Raw genomic sequence first — 20,134 nt, 5'->3', positions numbered from 1 at the left:
AGGGTAATGTAACTGGTTAGATCGTATAGAATTCACAGCCACCAACATTAAGTTGGGGTTCACTTTAAGAGGCTGGTCTGATGTGATGAGGTAATTATGTAAAGGACTTTAACTGCTCTTTGTGTTCAATGTTTGGAGTACAGTAAATGAGTTGTTATGGTTCTTCTTAAACATAAAATGCCTCTACTATTTTTGTGAAATTACCAGAAGCTGGAGAAATCGATGTTCATACCATCAGGTTGGAGGCCACCCAGATGGAATCTGTGGTGTTGTTTGTGAATGCTTCTGTGCTCTCGTGCTCAATAACTCTGTGACACAAAGCAGGCATCACCCACAAGACAGGACACACAGCTACCAGACAAGCCAGCGGGCTAAGAACCCTTCAAAAATTTGAGTTCAAAGTAAATTTATTATCAAAATACATATATGTCACTGTATACTACCTTGAGATTCATTTTCTTGCCAGCATTTACAGGAAAATAAAGAAATACAACAGAATTTATGAAAGAACAATAAATAACAAAGACTGACAAACAACCAATGTACAAAAGAAAACAAATCGTGCAAATAATTTTTAAAATTCAGTAAAAAATACTGAGTTGTAGAGTCCTTGAAAGTGAGTCTGTATGTGGCACAGCCACAGACTCTGCTGCGGGGTCTGGGCAATCTCACAGAAAGGCTGCAGAATGGGGCCGGCAATCACGCACATTCTAGCCAATTAGTGTTTCATTGTGGTGGGATTCCTGTAGAATGATAGTTCAGTGTTTAGTGTTAAATTACTGCTTCCGAGCCACAGTGTCAGTGCTAGCTTTCAGCATGAGAGTTTTAGTTAATGGCCCTGTGGGCCTAGCATTTATTGTTTTTCCTTTAATTCTGCACAGTTCTTATAAGAGTCAGTGAACTGATCAATCTTCTTCAGTGTCCCTCGCTCTGTACTTGAGCCATCACCCCACATTCCTGTCGGTTCAAAGTCGAGGTGAGTGAAGTTATCCATGCTGGTTCAGGAGTCTGATGATTGTAGGATAATAACTGTTCCTCAACCTGGTGGTGGGGCTCCTGTACCTCCTGTCTGACGGTAGCAGCAAAGAGAGAGTATGGCCTGGATGGTGGGGTTCCTTGGTGATGGATGCAGCTTTCTTCTTGTAAATATGCTCAATGGTGGGGAGGGCTTTTCCTGTGATGGACAAGGCTGTAACCACCACAGTCTGTAGCTTTTCTGTTCCTCTGCATTGGCGTTTCCATACCAGGCCGTGATGCAACCTGTCCACAAGTTTTTCTAAGCTTTAGATATGAAATATGAGAAGAAAAAGCCAGTGACGCTTCCATCCTCTCCACTAATAACATAAAAATGATGAAGAAGGTGGGTGTAGGAGGAGGAGTGATGGTGAGTATTGTATCTGTTCCTTAAACATGTTGGGCTACTGAAGCCACCCACTGATTTCAGTTTTAAAGAGGTAAAGATCAGCTTTATTTGTCACATGTATATTGAAACATTGAAATACACAGTGAAATTCGTTGTTTGAATCAAATCAAATCAGCGAGTATTGTGCAGGGGCAGAGCTGTGTTGCCATGCTTCTGATGCCATCATAGCATGCCCATAGCTGATAACCCTAACCATAAGCACATATGTTTGGAATTTGGGAGGAAACAGGAGCACCTGGAGGAAATCCATGCCATCACAGGGAGAATGTACAAGGTCCTTACAGACAGTGGTGGGAATCAAACCTAGTAGGCGATCACTGATGCTGTAACACGATTGTTCTAATCGCTGTGTTCCTGTGCCACCCACCTCCATTGTAGTGCTTCTAATGCCCGCACTACTAAAGTATGTTTGACTTCAAATCTCTGACTTCAGAGTCTCTTCACAAAGAGGAGTTACATTTCAGAGCCAGTTGTCAAATCATTTACTTAACCAGCAAACCAGGTCAGTCAGCTCATCAAGCACCAGCTCTTCATTCAGGATTTACTAACATTGCAGGAAATTTGGCTTAGCAGACATTTTGGAACCTAAACCTTAATTGCAAGGGATTGTGATTCATAGACAATTACACTCAATGGCCACTTTATTAAGTACACCTATACACCTGCTCATTAAAGTAAATATTTAATCAGCCAATCATGTGGCAGCAACTCAATGCATAAAAGCATGCAGACCTGGTCAAGAGATTCAGTTGTTGTTCAGACCAAACATCAGAATGGGGAAGAAATGAGATCTAAGTGACTTTGACCATGGAATGATTGTTGGTGCCAGCGTGTGTATCTCAGAAAGTGATCTCCGGGGATTTTCGTGCACAGCATCCTCTCGAGTTTACAGAGAATGGTGTGCAAAACAAAAAGAAATCCAGTGAATGGCAGTTCTGTGGGAAAAAAGAACCCTTGTCAATGAGAGAGGAGAGGGGAGAATGGCCAGACTGGTTCAAGCTGACAAGAAGGCAACAATAAATCAAATAACCACACACTACAACAGTGGTGTGCAGAAGAGCACCTCTGAATTGTCCTTGAAGTGGACGGGCATCTGGAGTCCACACCAGATTCCACTCCTGTACCTAATGAAGTAGCCACTGAGTGCAATTACTTCATTCTTGATTGACCTGTGTGTACCAATAATAAATTTACTTTGAACTTTGAAATACTATCACAGGGGCTAGGCATCTAATGCCAGAACAAGCAGGATCTCCCAGTGGCCACCCATTTTAATTCCTCTTCCCATTCCCGTAACGACATGTTCATCCATGGCCTCCTCCACTGTCGTGACGAGGCCACACTTAAGTTAGAGGAACAACACCTTATATTCCGTTTCAGTAGCCTCCAACCTGATGGCATGAACATCGATTTCTCTAACTTCCGGTAATGGTCCCCACCCCCACCCTTCATCATTTCCCATCCCCTTTTCCCTCTGTCACCTTCTCTCATCAATCAACTTCACAGATCTTTACTTCATTCCTTCCCCTCCAGGTTTCACTGATCACCTTGTGTTTCCCTCTCCCCTCCCCCACCTTTTAAATCTACTCCTCAGCTTTTTTTCTCTCGTCCTGCCAAAGGGTCTCAGCCTGAAATGTCAACTGTACTTTTTTCCATAGATGCTGCCTGGCCTGTTGAGTTCCTCCAGCATTTTGTGTGTGTCACAGGGGCTAGGGTGGTATAGAAGCTCCATTATTAGAGCTGCTGCATCACAGCTCCAATGACCTGGGTTTGATCCTGATGTCAGGAAGTACCTGCGTGGTCTGTGCGTTCTCCCTATGACCATGTGGGCTTCCTTCGAGTGCTCCAGTTTTCACTCACGTCCCATTGCTGGTTAATTAGCCGGCGTATAGGAGGAGCACAGGAGATTGCAGATTCTGGAATCTGGAGCAACAATCAATCTGCTGGAGGAACTCACATATAGCTGATGGAACTTACTTTACAGTTCCTTTGCTGGAAAGAGTCAGCGGATCAGGCAGAAAATGAACAGTTGATCTTTCGAGTTGAGATCCTTGATCTAGGCTGAAAATTAGCCGGAAGGGAGATTGTCAGAGGAAAGATGTGGAGCATGAGCTGGTGGGTGATATGTGGATTCATGTGAAATGGGGATGATAGGCAGGGGGGTGCGGACAGAGTGGGAACAGTGTCCGAATCTAGGAGGTGATAGGTAGAAGGGACAAAGAGCTGAAGATGCTGCAATCTGATAAGAAAGGAAGGTGGAGGATGGAGTAAAGAGAGGGAGGTAAGAAGGACAAGTGCAGGTAATTTGGGAGGGGAACCAATGGTAGAAGTGTGTAGCTGTTGAGGAAATGGAGATGGTGGAGGAGGAGAAAGAGATTGGATGATAGGGGATGGATAGTTCAGAAGGGGAGAGAAAGATAATAGATTTACTGAAGTAAATCCATTTTCGTTGGCACAGAGAGGGGAAGAAATGGTTGAAGTTTCAGATCAAGACCCTCATCAGGACTGTAAAGTAACCCTCTTGTAGGTGGATGGTCGGAGGATTGGGGGAAGGGAATAGGTTACAAGAAATAAGTGAGGGAATGGGATTGACCCAAATTTTGGCATAGAGGCAATGGACTGAATGGCCACATTCTACATTGTATATGTGTCTCTTAGGTCCTACCACCAGTTCTTTGGTCCTTGGAGACTCCATCTTCCTCCCAGCCCACCTTCCCTGTTACCAGGACTAGAGGGCCTGAGTTAAGTTAAGAGTTTGGCCATAAGCCCCTTTCCTACCTCTCACCCACACACAGACACAGTCCTCTAACCCCAGAACAGGGCATGGTCCACATCCAGCCTCCAGTGGATTCATGGACTTGCAGCCATTGGGCTTTCAACTTCCCAAGTGGACTCACAGAGATTCATAGACCCGGTCTCTCTATTTGTTGCTATTCCCTGTATTATTTATTTAGAGATCCCCGGGCGGGCGCATCCATTGTCTACTTAAACAGACGGAGCCATGATGATGATGATGATGACAGGCCCTTCCAGCCCTATGAGCCACACTGTCCAGCAACCCACGTATTTGACACTGGCCTAATCACAAGACAATTTACCATGACCAGTTAACCTACTAACTTGTAAGTCTTTGGACTGTGGGAGGAAACAGGAGCATCTGGAGGAAACCTCCAAACTCCAACAGTGGAGTTGTAACAGTGCTGTAACAGTGCCATGCTAATCTCTGTACCACCCGTGGCGACCTTTGCAGCCAATAACAAAAGGAAACTTTCTTCTATAGGTCTGGCTAAAACCCACCATTCTTGTTCCGTTGGATCAAGGTAAACATGTAACAGGGAAATGACCCTAACACTCTCAACTAATTAAGTCATCCTTTACTAGTTGAGTATCCTTTCTGGGAACATGTCTTTGCCACCATCTTGTACCACATGGCTTCCAGATCAGTTTTTAAGCTTCTTGATTCAGACCCTCTGAGGACCCCAGCTACTCACATTCAATTGACTGCTTCTCCCAGCACATTCTACATGTCATGCTTTCCACCATGAGAAGGTACCTATCCCAGTCACTTCCATAACTCCGGGATTCTCTCTCCACTGCCTGCAATGGACCCATTCTATACTTTATCCTCCGCCAGATCCACACTTTCAATCACCAGTTCTTCGTCCTTCTCACCTCCAGCAAAGATCAGAAGGACACCCGTATACAGAGTACAGAACCTGCTGTTTTCAACGCTGTCCCCAGACCGTGATCCCTACTGCTGACCTCAATAGCTCCAACGATCTTTTGGATCGGGACTACAAAGCGTCATGGGAGCTGAATTCTGAAGGAAGGCAGTTTTTTTTTAAAAACTTCTTCGAGTGCAAGAAGGATGAGACTGCGCAGGTGCGTGACGTCAACAGGATAGCGCGGAGAGTTTAAAAAGGAAGGTTGCTACCAATGGCTGTCTTTTGGATCGGGACTACAAAGCGTCGTGGGAGCTGAATTCTGAAGGAAGGCATTTTTTTTTTAAAAAATTCTTCGAGTGCAAGAAGGATGAGACTGCGCAGGTACATGACGTCAACAGGACAGCGCGGAGAGTTTAAAAAGGAGACCACCCTATACAGCAGGCAGCTGTCGGAGCGGGCAGCAGAGTGAGTGGTAGCAGAGTGTAGGGCTTTGGCTTCAACGAGCTTCGGCGGTAAACAGGAAGAGGCAAGAGCAAAGCACCAACTCTTTTATTCTCTCCCCCACCCCCACTTCGTGAATCGACCCGGACAGACAGGAATAGCAGGGCTCTCACAGCTAACAATACGAATTAACGGTTTAAAACGTTCATCTGTTTGGCGAGGTAAGTGGGTGAGTAGACTTATTTTTCCTGTTTCATTCCTGTAGAATTAGATAGCATGCCTGCAGGGTAAGTGCTTTGTTCAGGGTGTCAGATGTGGGACTCCTGGGAGACCTCCAGCCTCCCTGATGGCCACATCTGCACCAGGTGCACTGAGATGCAGCTCCTCAGAGACCGTGTTAGGGATCTGGAGCTGCAGCTTGATGACCCTACTGCTTATTAGGGAAAGTGAAGAGGTGATAGACAGGAGCTACAGGGAGGTAGTCATCCCTAGGCTACAGGGGTCAGAAAATTGGGTCACTGTCAAGAGAGGGAAGGGAAATGCCCGGATAGTGGAGAGCACACCTGTGGCTGTCCCCCTCAGCAACAAATATCTTGTTCTGGATGCTGTTGGGAGGGATGACCTGACAGGGGACGCCCATGGTGACCGGGTCTCTGGCACTGAGCCTGGCGCTGTTGTGCAGGAGAGAAGGAGGGAGAAGAGGAATGCGGTAGTCGTAGGGGATTCCATAGTCAGGGGGACAGACAGAAGATTCTGTGAGCCTGATAGAGATACCCGCATGGGGTGTTGCCTCCCAGGTGCCAAGGTACGGGTTGTCTCAGATCGGGTCCTAAATAGTCTGAAGGGGGAGGGTGAGCAGCCAGCTGTCTTGGTACATGTTGGTACCAATGACATAGTTAGGACAAAGGAGGAGGTCCTGAAGAGAGATTTCCAGGAGTTAGGAAGGAAGCTGAGAAGCAGGACCTCCAGGGTAGTAATCTCAGGATTGCTACCTGTGCCACGTGCTAGTGAGGGCAAGAATAGTAGGATCAGGCAGATGAATGCGTGGCTGAGAGACTGGTGCAGGGGGCAGGGCTTCAGATTCTTGGATCATTGGGATCTCTTCTGTATGACCTGTTCAAAAAGGACAGGTTACACCTGAACCTGAAGGAGACTAATATCCTGGCGGGAAAGTTTAATAGAGCTGTTAGGGAGGGTTTAAACTAATCTGGCAGGGGGATGGGAACCAGAATGATAGAGCGGAGGAAGGGGAAAACAGAAATAAATCTAAGATAGTGAGCAGTAAAGATGTCAGGAAAGACAGGCAGGTGATGGGGCAAATTTGTAGCCATTGGGATGAGTTGCAGTGAAATCAAAGCGAAAAGTACCAAATACTGGTCTTAAGGTGTTATACTTAAATGCACGCAGCATAAGGAATAAGGTGGATGATCTTGTCGTACAGCTACAGATTGGCAGGTATGATATTGTGGCCACTGAGACGTGGCTAAAGGATGCGTGTCTCTGGGAGCTGAACGTCCAAGGATACACGGTGTATCAGAAGGAAAGGAAGGTAGGCAGAGGGGGAGGTGTGGCTTTATTGGTAAGAAATGATATTAAATCATTAGAAAGAGGTGATATAGGATCGGAAGGTGCAGAATCTTTACAGGTTGAGCTAAGAAATAGCAGGGGTAAAAGGACCCTGATGGCAGTTATTTATAGGCCTCCAAACAGCTGCAGTGATGTGGACTACAAATTACAACAGGAAATAGAAAAGGCTTGTCAGAAGGGCAGTGTTATGATAATTGTGGAGGATTTTAAAATGCGAGTGGATTGAGAAAATCAGGTCGCCACTGGATCTCAAGAGAGAGAATTTGTAGAATGTCTGCGAGATGACTTTTTAGAACAGCTTGTAGTTGAGCCCACTAGGGGATCGGCTGTACTGGATTAGGTATTGTGTAATGAACCGGAGGTGATTAGAGAGATTGAGGTGAAGGAACCCTTAGGAGGCAGTGATCATAACATGATTGAGTTCACTGTGAAATTTGAAAAAGAGAAGCCGAAATCTGATGTGTCGCTATTTCAGTGGAGTAAAGGAAGTTACAGTGACATGAGAGAGAAACTGGCCAAAGTTGACTGGAAAGGGACACTGGCGGGAAGTACGACAGAGCAGCAGTGGCTGGAGTTTATGTGAGAAGTGAGGAAGGTGCAAGACAGGTATATTCCAAAAAGGAAGAAATTTTCGAATGGAAAAAGGATGCAACCGTGGTTGACAAGAGAAGTCAAAGCCAAAGTTAAAGCAAAGGAGAGGTCATACAAGGAAGCAAAAATTAGTGGGAAGACAGAGGATTGGGAAGTTTTTAAAACCTTACAAAAGGAAACTAGGAAGGTCATTAAGAGGGAAAAGATTAACTATAAAAAGGAAGCTAGCAAATAATATCAAAGAGGATACTAAAAGCTTTTTCAAGTACATAAAGAGTAAGAGACAGGTGAGAGTAGATATAGGACCGATAGAAAATGATGCTGGAGAAATTGTAATGTGAGATAAGGAGATGGCAGAGGAAATGAACGAGTATTTTGCATCAGTCTTCACTGAGGAAGACATCAGCAGTATACCGGACACTCAAGGGTGGCAGGGAAGAGAAGTGTGCACAGTCACAATTACGACAGAGAAAGTACTCAGGAAGCTGAATAGTCTAAAGGTAGATAAATCTCCTGAACCAGATGGAATGCACCCTTGGGTTCTGAAGGAAGTAGCTGTGGAGATTGTGGAGGCATTGGCGATGATCTTCCAAAATTCGATAGATTCTGGCATGGTTCTGGAGGACTGGAAGATTGCAAATGTCACTCTGCTATTTAAGAAGGGGGCAAGGAAGCAAAAAGGAAATTATAGACCTGTTAGCTTGACATCGGTGGTTGGGAAGTTGTTGGAGTCGATTGTCAAGGATGAGGTTACAGAATACCTGGAGGCATATGACAAGATAGGCAGAACTCAGCATTGATTCCTTAAAGGAAAATCCTGCCTGACAAACCTATTACAATTTTTTGAGGAAATTACCAGTAGGCTAGACAAGGGAGATGCAGTGGATGTTGTATACTTGGATTTTCAGAAGTCCTTTGACAAGGTGCCACACATGAGGCTACTTAACAAGATAAGAGCCCATGGAATTACGGGAAAGTTACATACGTGGATAGAGCGTTGGCTGATTGGCAGGAAACAGAGAGTGGGAGTAAAGGGATCCTATTCTGGTTGGCTGCCGGTTACCAGTGGTGTTCCACAGGGGTCCGTGTTGGGGCCGCTTCTTTTTACATTGTACATCAAAGACTTAGATTATGGAATAGATGGCTTTGTGGCTCAGTTTGCTGACAATACGAAGATAGGTGGAGGGGCCGGTAGTGCTGGGGAAACGGAGAGTCTGCAGAGAGACTTGGATAGATTGGAAGAATGGGCAAAGAAGTGGCAAATGAAATACAATGTTGGAAAGTGTATGGTTATGCACTTTGGCAGAAGAAATAAACGGGCAGACTATTCTTTAAATGGGGAAAGAATTCAAAGTTCTGAGATGCAACGGGACTTGGGAGTCCTCGTACAGGATACCCTTAAGGTTAACCTCCAGGTTGAGTCGGTAGTGAAGAAGGTGAATGCAATGTTGGCATTCATTTCTAGAGGAATAGAGTATAGGAGCAGGGATGTGATGTTGAGGCTCTATAAGGCACTGGTGAGACCTCACTTGGAGTACTGTGGGCAGTTTTGGTCTCCTTATTTAAGAAAGGATGTTCTGACGTTGGAGAGGGTACAGAGAAGATTCACTAGAATGATTCCGGGAATGAGAGGGTTAACATATGAGGAACGTTTGTCCGCTCTTGGACTGTATTCCTTGGAGTTTGGCAGAATGAGGGGAGACCTCATAGAAACATTTCGAATGTTGAAAGGCATGGACAGAGTGGATGTGGCAAAGTTGTTTCCCATGATGGGGGAGTCTAGTACGAGAGGGCATGACTTGAGGATTGAAGAGCGCCCATTCAGAACAGAAATGCGAAGAAATTTTTTTAGTCGGTGGGTGGTGAATCTATGGAATTTGTTGCCACAGGCAGCAGTGGAGGCTAAGTCATTGGGTGTATTTAAAGCAGAGATTGATAGGTACCTGAGTAGCCAGGGCATCAAAGGTTATGGTGAGAAGGTCGGGGAGTGGGACTAAATGGGAGAATGGATCAGCTCATGATAAAATGGCAGAACAGACTCGATGGGCCGAATGGCCGACTTCTGCTCCTTTGTCTTATGGTCTTATGGTCTTATGGATCCTGAACAGATTCAGAACCCGGACTCAGCCGCCATCAATGCGGTTTCCAATGACCTTAGACACCTTTAAAGTGCCGATTGTGCAACGTCCAACTCCAGCCTGGACCTTGACCGACAGCACCTCCATGCCGGGACTTTACGCACTGCCGCTGGAACTCCCATCTCCTCTTGTCCCACCACCACTCTGCAATCCTGTCTCTCTTAGGTCCCACCGCCAGTACTTGGGTTCTCAGAGACTCCATCTTCCTCTCAGCCCACCATCCCTGTTACCAGGACTAGAAGGCCTGAGTTAAGTGAAGAGGTTGGCCAAGTTTGGTCTTTATTCATTAGAATGTGGAAGAATGAGGGGCAATCTTATAGAAATGTTTAAAATTATGAGAGATACAGATAACATGGGCAGTAGCAGTCTTATTTATTTATTTATCTACTTACTTATTCAGCAACAGCACGGAATAGGCCCTTTCATCCCTTCGAGCCATGCAGACCCAGCAACTCCACAATCCTGATTAATCACAGTACAACTTACAATGTCCTCAGAGGTATCTTTTCCAAGCAGAGGGTGGTGAATATATGGAACAAGTTGCCAGAGAATTGGTTGAGGCAATGCAATAGTATCATTTAAGAAGCACTTGGATAGATACATGGAGCGATGAGGTTTAGAGAAACATGGTTGAACACATGAAATTGGGACTAGCTGTGTGAGTGCCTGGTCAGCACAGACTCGATGGACTGAAGGGCCTATACCTGTGCTGTGTTGCTTTATGAATCTAAGCCTCCAAATGTTAACAAGAACAAAGAAATACCTGTCAGTTAACCAATATCGTCCCCAATCCCTTTATGACTCTCCCTCCACCATGACCAGTGGCATAAATAGAATACATTTATTATTGAGATACACATATGTCACCATATACTATCTTGACATTCATTTTCGTGTATTCACTCGACATTCACAGTAAATACAAAAAAAACACAATAGAATTAATGAAAAATGCATACAACAACGATGGACAAACAGCCAATGTGTAAACGTCAACAAACTGCAAATACAAAAAGAACAAAGAATCTAAATAATAAATATGAATAACTAAGCAATAGATATTGAGAACACAAGTTAAAGAGTTCTTGAAAGTGAGTCCATAGTTTATGGGGTCAATGTTAGGGTGAGTGAAGGTGAATGAAGTTATCCCCTCTCGTTCAAGAAGCTGATGGTTGAGGGATCCTGAACCTGATGGTGTAGGGACTGAGTCTCACCACATATGACGTGAAATTCATTGCTTTGCAGCAGCAGTACAGTGCAAAGCCACAGAATTACTGTAAATTACAGAATTTTATTAAAACTTCCATGTGATACACATCTGTTATTTCTGTAATGTCTGTGCCTGGCAGGGCTCAGCTGAAGTTGCTGGTCCTGAAGCAACCAACAACCAACAAAAGTTGTGTGGGAAGACAGCAAAATAATAGTGGTGCAACTTTCTTTGAAATGACTGGATGATCTATTACAAACTTCAGAAATAATTACAGAAATGTAATTCTTAGGAAAAATCAATGCTCTTCTGCGAATACAACGGCTGTTATATGTCACTGAGCAGTTATTCAGTGACACAGAGAAATGTATATTATAATTTTACCTAAATTTTTAAATTAGAGCAAGCATTATCATTTTGATTATCCTTTTGTATGGACACAGACAGGAATTATTTTTCTCTCTAATGGCATCCTCTCAGTCATACCAATAGTTTCTCAATAATTTGACCTGTCTACGCTCTTCAACAATTGCACCACTGGCCGGAGAAGTCGCTAGCTAAAAATTACCCTAAACCCTGTCATGATAAATGCATTGAGCAACACACACAAAACACTGGAGGAACTCAGCAGGTCAGGCAGCATATATGGAGGGGAGTAAACATAAACAGTCAACGTTTTTGGCCTGAGGCTCTTCATCAAGACTGGAAAAGAAGCGACAGAAGCCAAAATAGGAAGGTGGGTGGGGAGGGGGGTGTAAGGAGTACAAGCTGCAGTTGATAGATAAGACCAGCTGAGGGTGCAGGTGGGTGGGTGGGGGAAGAAGGGATGAAGTAAGAAACCGGGAGGTGATAGGTGGAAGAGGTAAAGGGCTGAAGAAGAAGTAGCTAATAGGAGAGTAGAGTGGACCATGGAAGAAAGGGAAGGAGGAGGGGAACCAGAGGGAAAAGATGGGCAAATAAGGAGACGGATGAGCGGGGAACCAGAAAAGTGAATAGTAAAACAGAAAAGAAGGGGGGAAATTACTGGAAGTTAGATAAATTGATGTTCATGCCATTATATTGGAAGCTATCCAGAGAGAATATGATGAGTTGTTCCTCCGGCCTGAGTTTGACTTCATCATAACAGTAGAAGAGTCCACGGGCAGACCTGTCAGAAAGGGAATGTGAACTCAGATTGAAATCTGTAACCACTGGGAGATCCTACCTTTTGCAGTGGACAGAGCAATGGTGCTGAACAAAGAGGTCCTCCAATCTGGCGGAGGGTGAACAGGGAGCACTGGATACAATAGATAACCCTGACAGCCACACAGCTGAAGTGTCGCCTCACCTGCAAGGACTTTTCAGGGACTTAACTGGTGGTGAGACAGGAGATGAGGAGCAAAGAGTGATCCCAATGAAAAGCAGGTGGAGAGAGGAAAAGATGTGCTTAGTGGTAAGATCCCTTTGGAGATGGCAGAAATTACAAAGATGTGCTGGATACAAAGGCTCATGGGGTGGTAGGTAAAGGCAAGGGGAATCCTATCTCTGTTGTGACAGTTGAAGGATGGGGTGAGGGCGGATGAGCGGGAAATGAAGGTGATGTGCGTGAGGGCACCTGTGATAGTGGAGGAAAAGAATTTCTGTTCTTTGTAAAGTGAAAGCATCTCAGATGTTCTAGAATGAAAAGCTTCATCCTGTGAGCAGATGCCGCAGAGATGGAGTAACTCCTTACAGACAGCAGTGGAATTTGAATCCTGAACAGTGATCACTGGCACTGTGAAGCATTGCACTAACTGTTATGCTACCATGTCTTAGTCTAGAGCAGTGAGTGAACAAAAGTCATCACACCTTGGACAATGTGCACTCATTTCCCTGTGCCGCATTTGCGAAATTGTGTTAAGTGATGAGAAAGTAGCTGACAAGCATGTGGAACTGATTACTCTCGGAGAGCTGAGGGTGAAAGCCTTTGCAGCATTCAAGGGCGAGCGCTCTGTTTTTACTTCAGATATCCAGCATCTGCAGCTTTTTGGTTTTAAGAATGCAGCCAGCTGGCGAATGGCCAGATCCTTGGGACGTACTGTTCTGCAGCTGCTATCAGTGCAATAGTGAGGCTTCCTCCCATTGAACCTGGATTCCTACCAAGTCATATAATATGGCTGGACCCAAATTATGGTCTATTAAAATTGATGCAATTTACTTTAATGCTTATACAAATGTAATAAATTCAGAATCTCTTTGGAACTGTTCTGGAATTTTTCACTTGACAACCAAGGTCAGGAAATCTTAAATCTTAAACGAACAATTAAAACCTCCTACCTTGTCTTATAAGCTTCCTTTAAATGGACACTGGCTTTGTTTTATGCAGACATCATGGAGAAAAAGGTGAACTATTAAAGGTGACATGAGACCATAAGACACAGGAGCCTCCGCTCCCACAACAGCGGGCTCAGGAAGAGCTTCTTTCCTGAGGCTGTGACCCTGATGAACCTCACATCACAGCGCTAAGCAGTATTGCACCCATATTGGATTGTCTCAGTACTTTTATATTTGTATGCTATGGCACTTACTTTTTATTCGCAGTTATTTTGTAAGTAATACTATTCTTTTGCACTTGTAGTCAGATGCTAATTGCATTTCATTGGCTTTGTTCTGTACTCGGCACAATGACAATAAAGTTGAATCCAAAAAAAAATCCAAAAAATTAGGCCATTTGGCCCATCAAGTCTAATCCACGTTCCATCACGGCTGATTGATTAACCCCATTCTCCTGCCTTCTCCCCATAATCTTTGAAGCCCTGACTAATCAAGAACTTATCAACCTCCGATTTAAATATACCCAATGACTTGGCCTCCACTTATGTCTGTGGCAATGAATTCCACCCTCTGGCTAAAGAAATTACTCCTCATCTCTGTTCTAAAACAGCATTCTTCTATTCTGAGACCATGCCTTCCCCCTCCCCCACTAAAGGAAACATCCTCTCCATGTCCACTGTATCCATTCTTTTCAGTATTCAATAGATTTCAATGAGATTCCTCCACCACCCCACCCCCATTCTTCTAAACTCCAGTGGGTACAGGCCCAGAGACTATATTTAAATCGGAGGTTGATAAGTTCTTGAATAGTAGGAACTTCAAAGGTTATGCGGAGAAGGTAGGAGAATGAGATTAAGAGGGATAATAAGAGCCACCACTCCTTATACGTTACAGCAATCTGGTGTGTTCAGATAGCAACACAATAGCTGTGGGTTTAAATGCAGAGGATTAAAACAAATTATTCTCAGTTGATTTACCAGAGTATCATATAAACTCAATATGGTTCAGTCGCTTTCTGATTTATATGTGACTCCAGATCACAATAGTTTATATGTGGTTGACTCTTAAATCGTTCAACAAGCCCTTCTGTCCTCCTATGACCTGGCTAAAGTAGTAGTAGCAGTAGTGTGATATTCTCCTAAGGGGTTATGTTAGATTGAAATCCCATAATGGAAACTAATTGTGTGTGACTTGATTTGAAAATGGGGAGGCTGATGCACAGGCAGCAACCACATGGTCCTTAACAGATTGGGGTCAGAATCCAGTGGCACAGAGTGCAAGACAACTGGGGACCAGCCCTTCACTACTGCAGCTTTCCTGTTGGGATGTGTCATCAACTTCCGCCAACTCTCCCATTCATGTCTTAGTTGGATCGCTCTTTGTTTGGAACCTCCTCCTTGATCTTACTGCGATGGGTAACCCTACCAGGAGCTAAGCCCCAGATGCTAAACTCCAGACAGCAGCACTCTCGGGATCTCAGGAGTTCACAAGCCTCTCCACCGTGACAAGGAGTCTGGCAAACGAAGATTGAAGCACGGTCACTGCAGTTCAAGAAAGCTCACACAACCGTGTCAGAAGGGACAAAGATGTTGTTTTGCCTACGACTACCACCCCAAATGAATATGAATGTCTGTAAGAACTGTAAGGTACAAAGTTATGAGGGACATCGATAAGGAGGACTGTGAGATACGTTCTCCCCTTAGCAGAGATGCCTTTGGCCAGAAGACATTTATGGTCAGGAGATTTAAAGAGGACTAGAAGAAGGTTCTATGACCTGCAGACTCACTTTCAAGGATTCTTCTCAGTAGTATTTTTTATTTTGCCGTTTGTCTTCTTTTAGCATATTTGTCATTTGTCTGTTTTGGTATAGTTTTCATAAATCCTATTGTATTTCTTTATTTTTCCATGTAAATGCCTGCAAAAAATTAATCTCAGAGTAGTTTATGGTAAAATATAAGTACTTTGATAATAAACTTACATTGAAATTTGAATTTATTCAGTAAGGTTATTTGAAATCTGGAATGAACTGCCTGAGGGGTTAGTGGAGACATATACCTAGGTGAGTACTTGAAACGCCAAGGCAAAGAAATATGCAGGCCAAGTACTGGAAAGCAGGAATAGAATAGAAAGACCCTGGATGCCCCATCCAAACTAATCCCACTTGGCAATATTTGGCCCATAACCTTCTAAATCTCTCCTTTCTATGTACCTGTCCAACTGTCTTTTAAATGTCATTCTTGTACCAGCTTCAACCATTTCCTCTACCCACTCATTCCACTTAGTGTGGTGGTTAGCACAATGCTTTACAGTACCAGCAACTCAGGTTCATTTCCCACCACTGTCTGTAAGGAGTTTGTATGTTCTCCCAATGACTACATGTGTTTCCTCCAGGTGCTCTGGTTTCCTCCCACATTCCAAAGATGTACCGGTTGGTAGGTTAATTGGTCTTTCTAAATTGTCCTGTGATTGGGCTACGGTTAAACCGGGTTTTGCTGAGCAGCACGGCCTAAAAGGCCAGAAGAGCCGATTCTACACTGTATCTCAATAAATAAATAAATAAAATGCCACCCTCTGTGTAAAAAAAAAAGTTGCTCAAGTTCCAAATAAATCTGCCCCTCCCATCTTAAACCTATACCCTCTAGTTCTTGATTCCCAAATCTCGGGAAGAATACCCTATCTATGCACCTCATGGTTTTATGCACTCTTATAAGGTCACCTCAGTCTTCTATGATCCAAGGAATAGAGTCCTAGAATGTCCAAGCTCTCTCTATAATTCAGGCCCTTGATTTGTGGCAACATCGTCAATCTTTCCAGTTTAATAACGTATTTCCTAAAGAATATAAGGTTGAGGAAATCAGCATTAATTTAGTGATGTGTTGATGAGTATTCCTGAACAAGCACAATGCGATACAGTAGAATAGAAAACCCTCTGGTGGAATTGTGATACCTCATCAGGCAGCAGTAAGAATGGCTAGACCTGGAGATCAGAGTCATTAAAAGAACAACTAGATTATGTACATCTACGACCAGTCTATTGAAGAAGATGGGGGTGAGGGGTCACTCCCTCCAACAAGCAATCAAGTCCTTGTCAAATGCAGCAGAAGAAAGCAGCAATTGGATTTGGATTAAAAGGAGAGACAACAACTGGGCTGCAAGATGAAGACAGGAGGGTATGGAACTGAGGGGGGTGTGTCTGGGACGCCAGGTAGCACCGTTGAGCCCTCTGGAGACGTCGTGGGCTTATCAACGAAACGTCAAAGAAGGAGGGTGCCCACCTGATGACCCCGATGACGTACCTACCCTCCCTCCTTGTCACCACTCCAAGCCCACTGCCAACATCGAGAGTGCCGACTTACCATAGGGATTGAAACATCAAGTCCTAGTAGCTCTACTGACAATCCATGGTGTTCACATTGAAGGTCTAATCAGAACTAATCTTGTTTTTTGTTGTATCCAAGAGGGGCGGTTGTATCTAGAGAACTGCAAGTGTTTTCAATCTTACCCCTTAAACATGTCCTCTTACCCCTTCTCCTCACCTGCCCACCACCTCTGGTGCCTCTCCTTCCCTTTTGCCCACAGTTATGTTTTGTTTCTCCAGAAACTAATTCAAAGAAAACATGGGAGCTGGGATAATTGTCGACTTAGTTTCTATTTCCTTTTCTTTTAGTGAGGTGTTCATATATGACATAGTAGCATGATGACATATGCCATTCATGTACTTCTTACATAACAAATTATGTAAACAACAAAGAATGCTCATTCAAATAATATATTTACAATATTACTCAAATATTACTGAAATATTATGTTTGTAAATACACAACACTCCTTGCTTAGCTATAAACTCTGACAACACAGAATGCATCTCAACTCAAATATGTGACATTTTGCTCTCTGATCATCTTATTTATACACACTGTATACTACATAATACAACTACTATAATAGACATCCACAGCACAGTAAATTTTAAATTGTCTCATTCAGGCCTAAAGATTTAATTTCTGTGGAGGATTTCTTACTTTTGTGGGATAATATCTTTCCTGACAAGGTGAGGGGAGGGGGTCACTGCTTGGCAGGTGAGACTTGTGGCTGTGAAACAATCTCAGGTTCTGGAGTCTCCTTCATGGTGGTTGTAGGAGTTGACTCTGGGACTGCAGGAAGTGGTTCTGACAGCTCTGGACTCCTTTCTTCTCAAACAATTGATTTTGCTCTCCTCAACTGATCAATGTGTCATCTCCAGATGACATCAGACCCAATCTTTACTGTATAGGAGAGAGGTCTAGTTCCAAGTGCCCATTTTTGATCACCTCTGTAGTCCCTTGCCAGGACTGCTTGTCCAGGAGTGAAATATTGAATCTCCTTGTTTAGGAGCCCTAAATTTGTCTCAGCTGTTTGTCCTGCATTCTCCTTCTGAGACTGGGTTTGAGGAGATCATGGATGCAAGAGATGACCCAGAAACAGAATAGCTGGTGAGTTATTGGTTATGGAGTGTGCTGCATTGCAATATACAAGGCAGAAATTGGTGAACTTCTGATTCAGTGTCAGTGTAGCATTGTTCTCCTGATATTGCTTTCGGTGCATTCTTTAGAATCTGGACAAACCTTTCCACTAAGGCATGTGTAGATGTAATACATCTTATTTTATTCATTTTCAGCAATGACTGAAATTTTTCCACAACAAACTGTGGTCCATTGTCACTGACTAAGTGTTCTGGAACACTAATCCTTGAGAAGAGACTTCAACAGTGTGCAAGGCTATAGTGGTGACTATTGGGAACACTTCTGGCAATGACTAACAAGAAATTTCCCCAACTTCTTATTCTGGCTTCTTCCCCCTTCCTCTCCAGTCCTGATAAAGGGTCTCAGCCTGAAACATCATCTGCTTGTTTCCCTTTATAGATACTGCCTGATCTGCTGAGCTCCCCCAGCATTTTGTGTGTGTTGCTCTGGATTTCCAGCATCTGCAGAATCTCTCTTGCTTAGTACTTTCAATCTAGTCTGACAATTCTTTAAGGAGCCGTTAAACGAATGACCTTCACTACCTCATGATGTAGAGCTAATAAAGTATCTCTGAATGTGAACATTGTGTGCAGCAGGAGAGCTGAACCTCAATGTCTGATGATTTAATTAACGAAATCCACCCTACTGTGTTCTCTTACAGCAATAACGGAAGAGAGTCCAGCAGAGAAGAAGGGAAATCCCATGCACACTGGTGTGGTGGTGGGCATCGTGCTGGCAGTTATCGTGATCACTATCATTATCCTAGTCGTCATCTATGTCAATAGTCATCCACTGTCTTCTGCAGCCTTATTTTTTATCGAGGTGGGCTAAAATTTCATCTATTTCACAATTAAATCCAAATCTTTGAATGTCTTCGATGAACACAAGTCAGAGTCAGATTTGTTATCACTAACATACACTCAGTGGCCACTTAATTACATACCTCCTGTACCTAATAAAGTGACGACTGTGTACATGTTTGTGATCTTCTGCTGCTGTAGCCCACTTCAAGGTTCAACGTGTTGTACATTCAAAAATTCTCTTCTGAACACCACTAACATGTGGTTATTTGAGCTACTGTCACCTTCTTGTCAGCATGAACCAGTCTGGCCATTCTCCTCCGACCCCTCTCACTAACAAGGTGTTTGCGCCCACAGAACTGCCATTCACTGGATTTTTTTTTTGTTTTTTGCACCATTCTCTGTAAACACTAGAGACTGTTCTGTGTGGAGATCAGCAGCTTCTGATATACTCAAACCACTCCATTTGACATCAACGATCATTCCACGGTCAAAGTCACTTTAACACATTTGTATGTTCTCCCTATAACCACATGTGTTTCCTCTAGGTGTTACAATTTCCTCCACATTCCAAAGACGTATGGGTTAGGGTGAGTAAGTTGTAAGTATGCTTGATTGGCACCTGAAGTATGTCAACTCTTGCAGGCTGCTCCCAGCACATCTCCGACAGAAGTGATGCACTTCACTGTGCGTTTCAATGTTTTGATGTATATGTGACAAATAAATTTAATCTATAGCCTTTAGTGAAAGACCCCATCCGATCTAAAATGGTCCTATTGTAGTTTATATTCCACCCATGATTTCTTTCCATTCTATTTTCAATCTTGCAGTATGTCTATTCTATTCCAGTTTCTGTCATAAACTCATCAAATTTCCTTTCTTTTTCCTGTGTTAATAAGGACAACCTCCTACTCATTTCGTCATTGGGTAATTTCACAGCTGCCTTGTATTAATGGCCCCTAGGTTTAACTTTTCCCACAAGTTAAAAATATTGCCTCTAAAGGACATCCTACCTCTGCCCAACCTATCAGTTTTCTAAACACAAGAGATTCTGAAAATACCAGAAGTCCAGACTAAGACACACAAAATGGACTCAGTAGGCTAGGCAGCATCTGTGCTGTTAACCTTCAATATTCTACAAGGTTGTCAGGGGACAATTTTTTGTCTTCTCTAAAGAACCATATGACTTCACACTGAAAGGAAGCTGTGAAGACATTTTCTCCATTGCTGTAGCCTCTTGACGTGCATTGAATGTTGGGATACAGGATATGGGGCAACTCAGCAGCTTAGTGGGATGGCACAGTAGCGTAGCGGTTAGCATAACACTTTACAGCGCCAGTGATTCATGTTCAATTCCCACCACTCTCTGTAAGAGCATACACTCTCCACACAGGTTTCTTCCAGGTTCTTTGGTTTCCTCCCATATATTAAAGACTTATGGGTTAGAGTTAGTAGGTTGTGGGCATGGAATGTTGGTGTTGGAAGCAT

At 43.6% G+C, this 20,134-nt stretch overlaps 1 protein-coding gene across 2 annotated transcripts in view; it reads left to right on the top strand.

Annotated features, from left to right (window-relative positions):
* Positions 1-20,134, top strand: part of LOC140191385 (plexin domain-containing protein 1-like) — a 618,167-nt gene that overhangs the window by 575,463 nt on the left and 22,570 nt on the right. The window contains exon 13 of one of the 2 annotated variants that reach the window (XM_072248761.1): positions 18,508-18,668. The exons of the other annotated variant lie outside the window; for it this stretch is intronic. Within the exon in view, the coding sequence (XP_072104862.1) occupies positions 18,508-18,668 (161 nt within the window). The remainder of the gene's footprint in view (positions 1-18,507; positions 18,669-20,134) is intronic. 2 annotated transcript variants of the gene reach the window in all.

The sequence above is a fragment of the Mobula birostris genome, chromosome X, assembly GCF_030028105.1.
Source record: "Mobula birostris isolate sMobBir1 chromosome X, sMobBir1.hap1, whole genome shotgun sequence".
Taxonomy (NCBI): domain Eukaryota; kingdom Metazoa; phylum Chordata; class Chondrichthyes; order Myliobatiformes; family Myliobatidae; genus Mobula; species Mobula birostris.
Note: the sequence above shows the minus strand (reverse complement) of the source record. Positions and strands in the feature narration are given on the sequence as shown.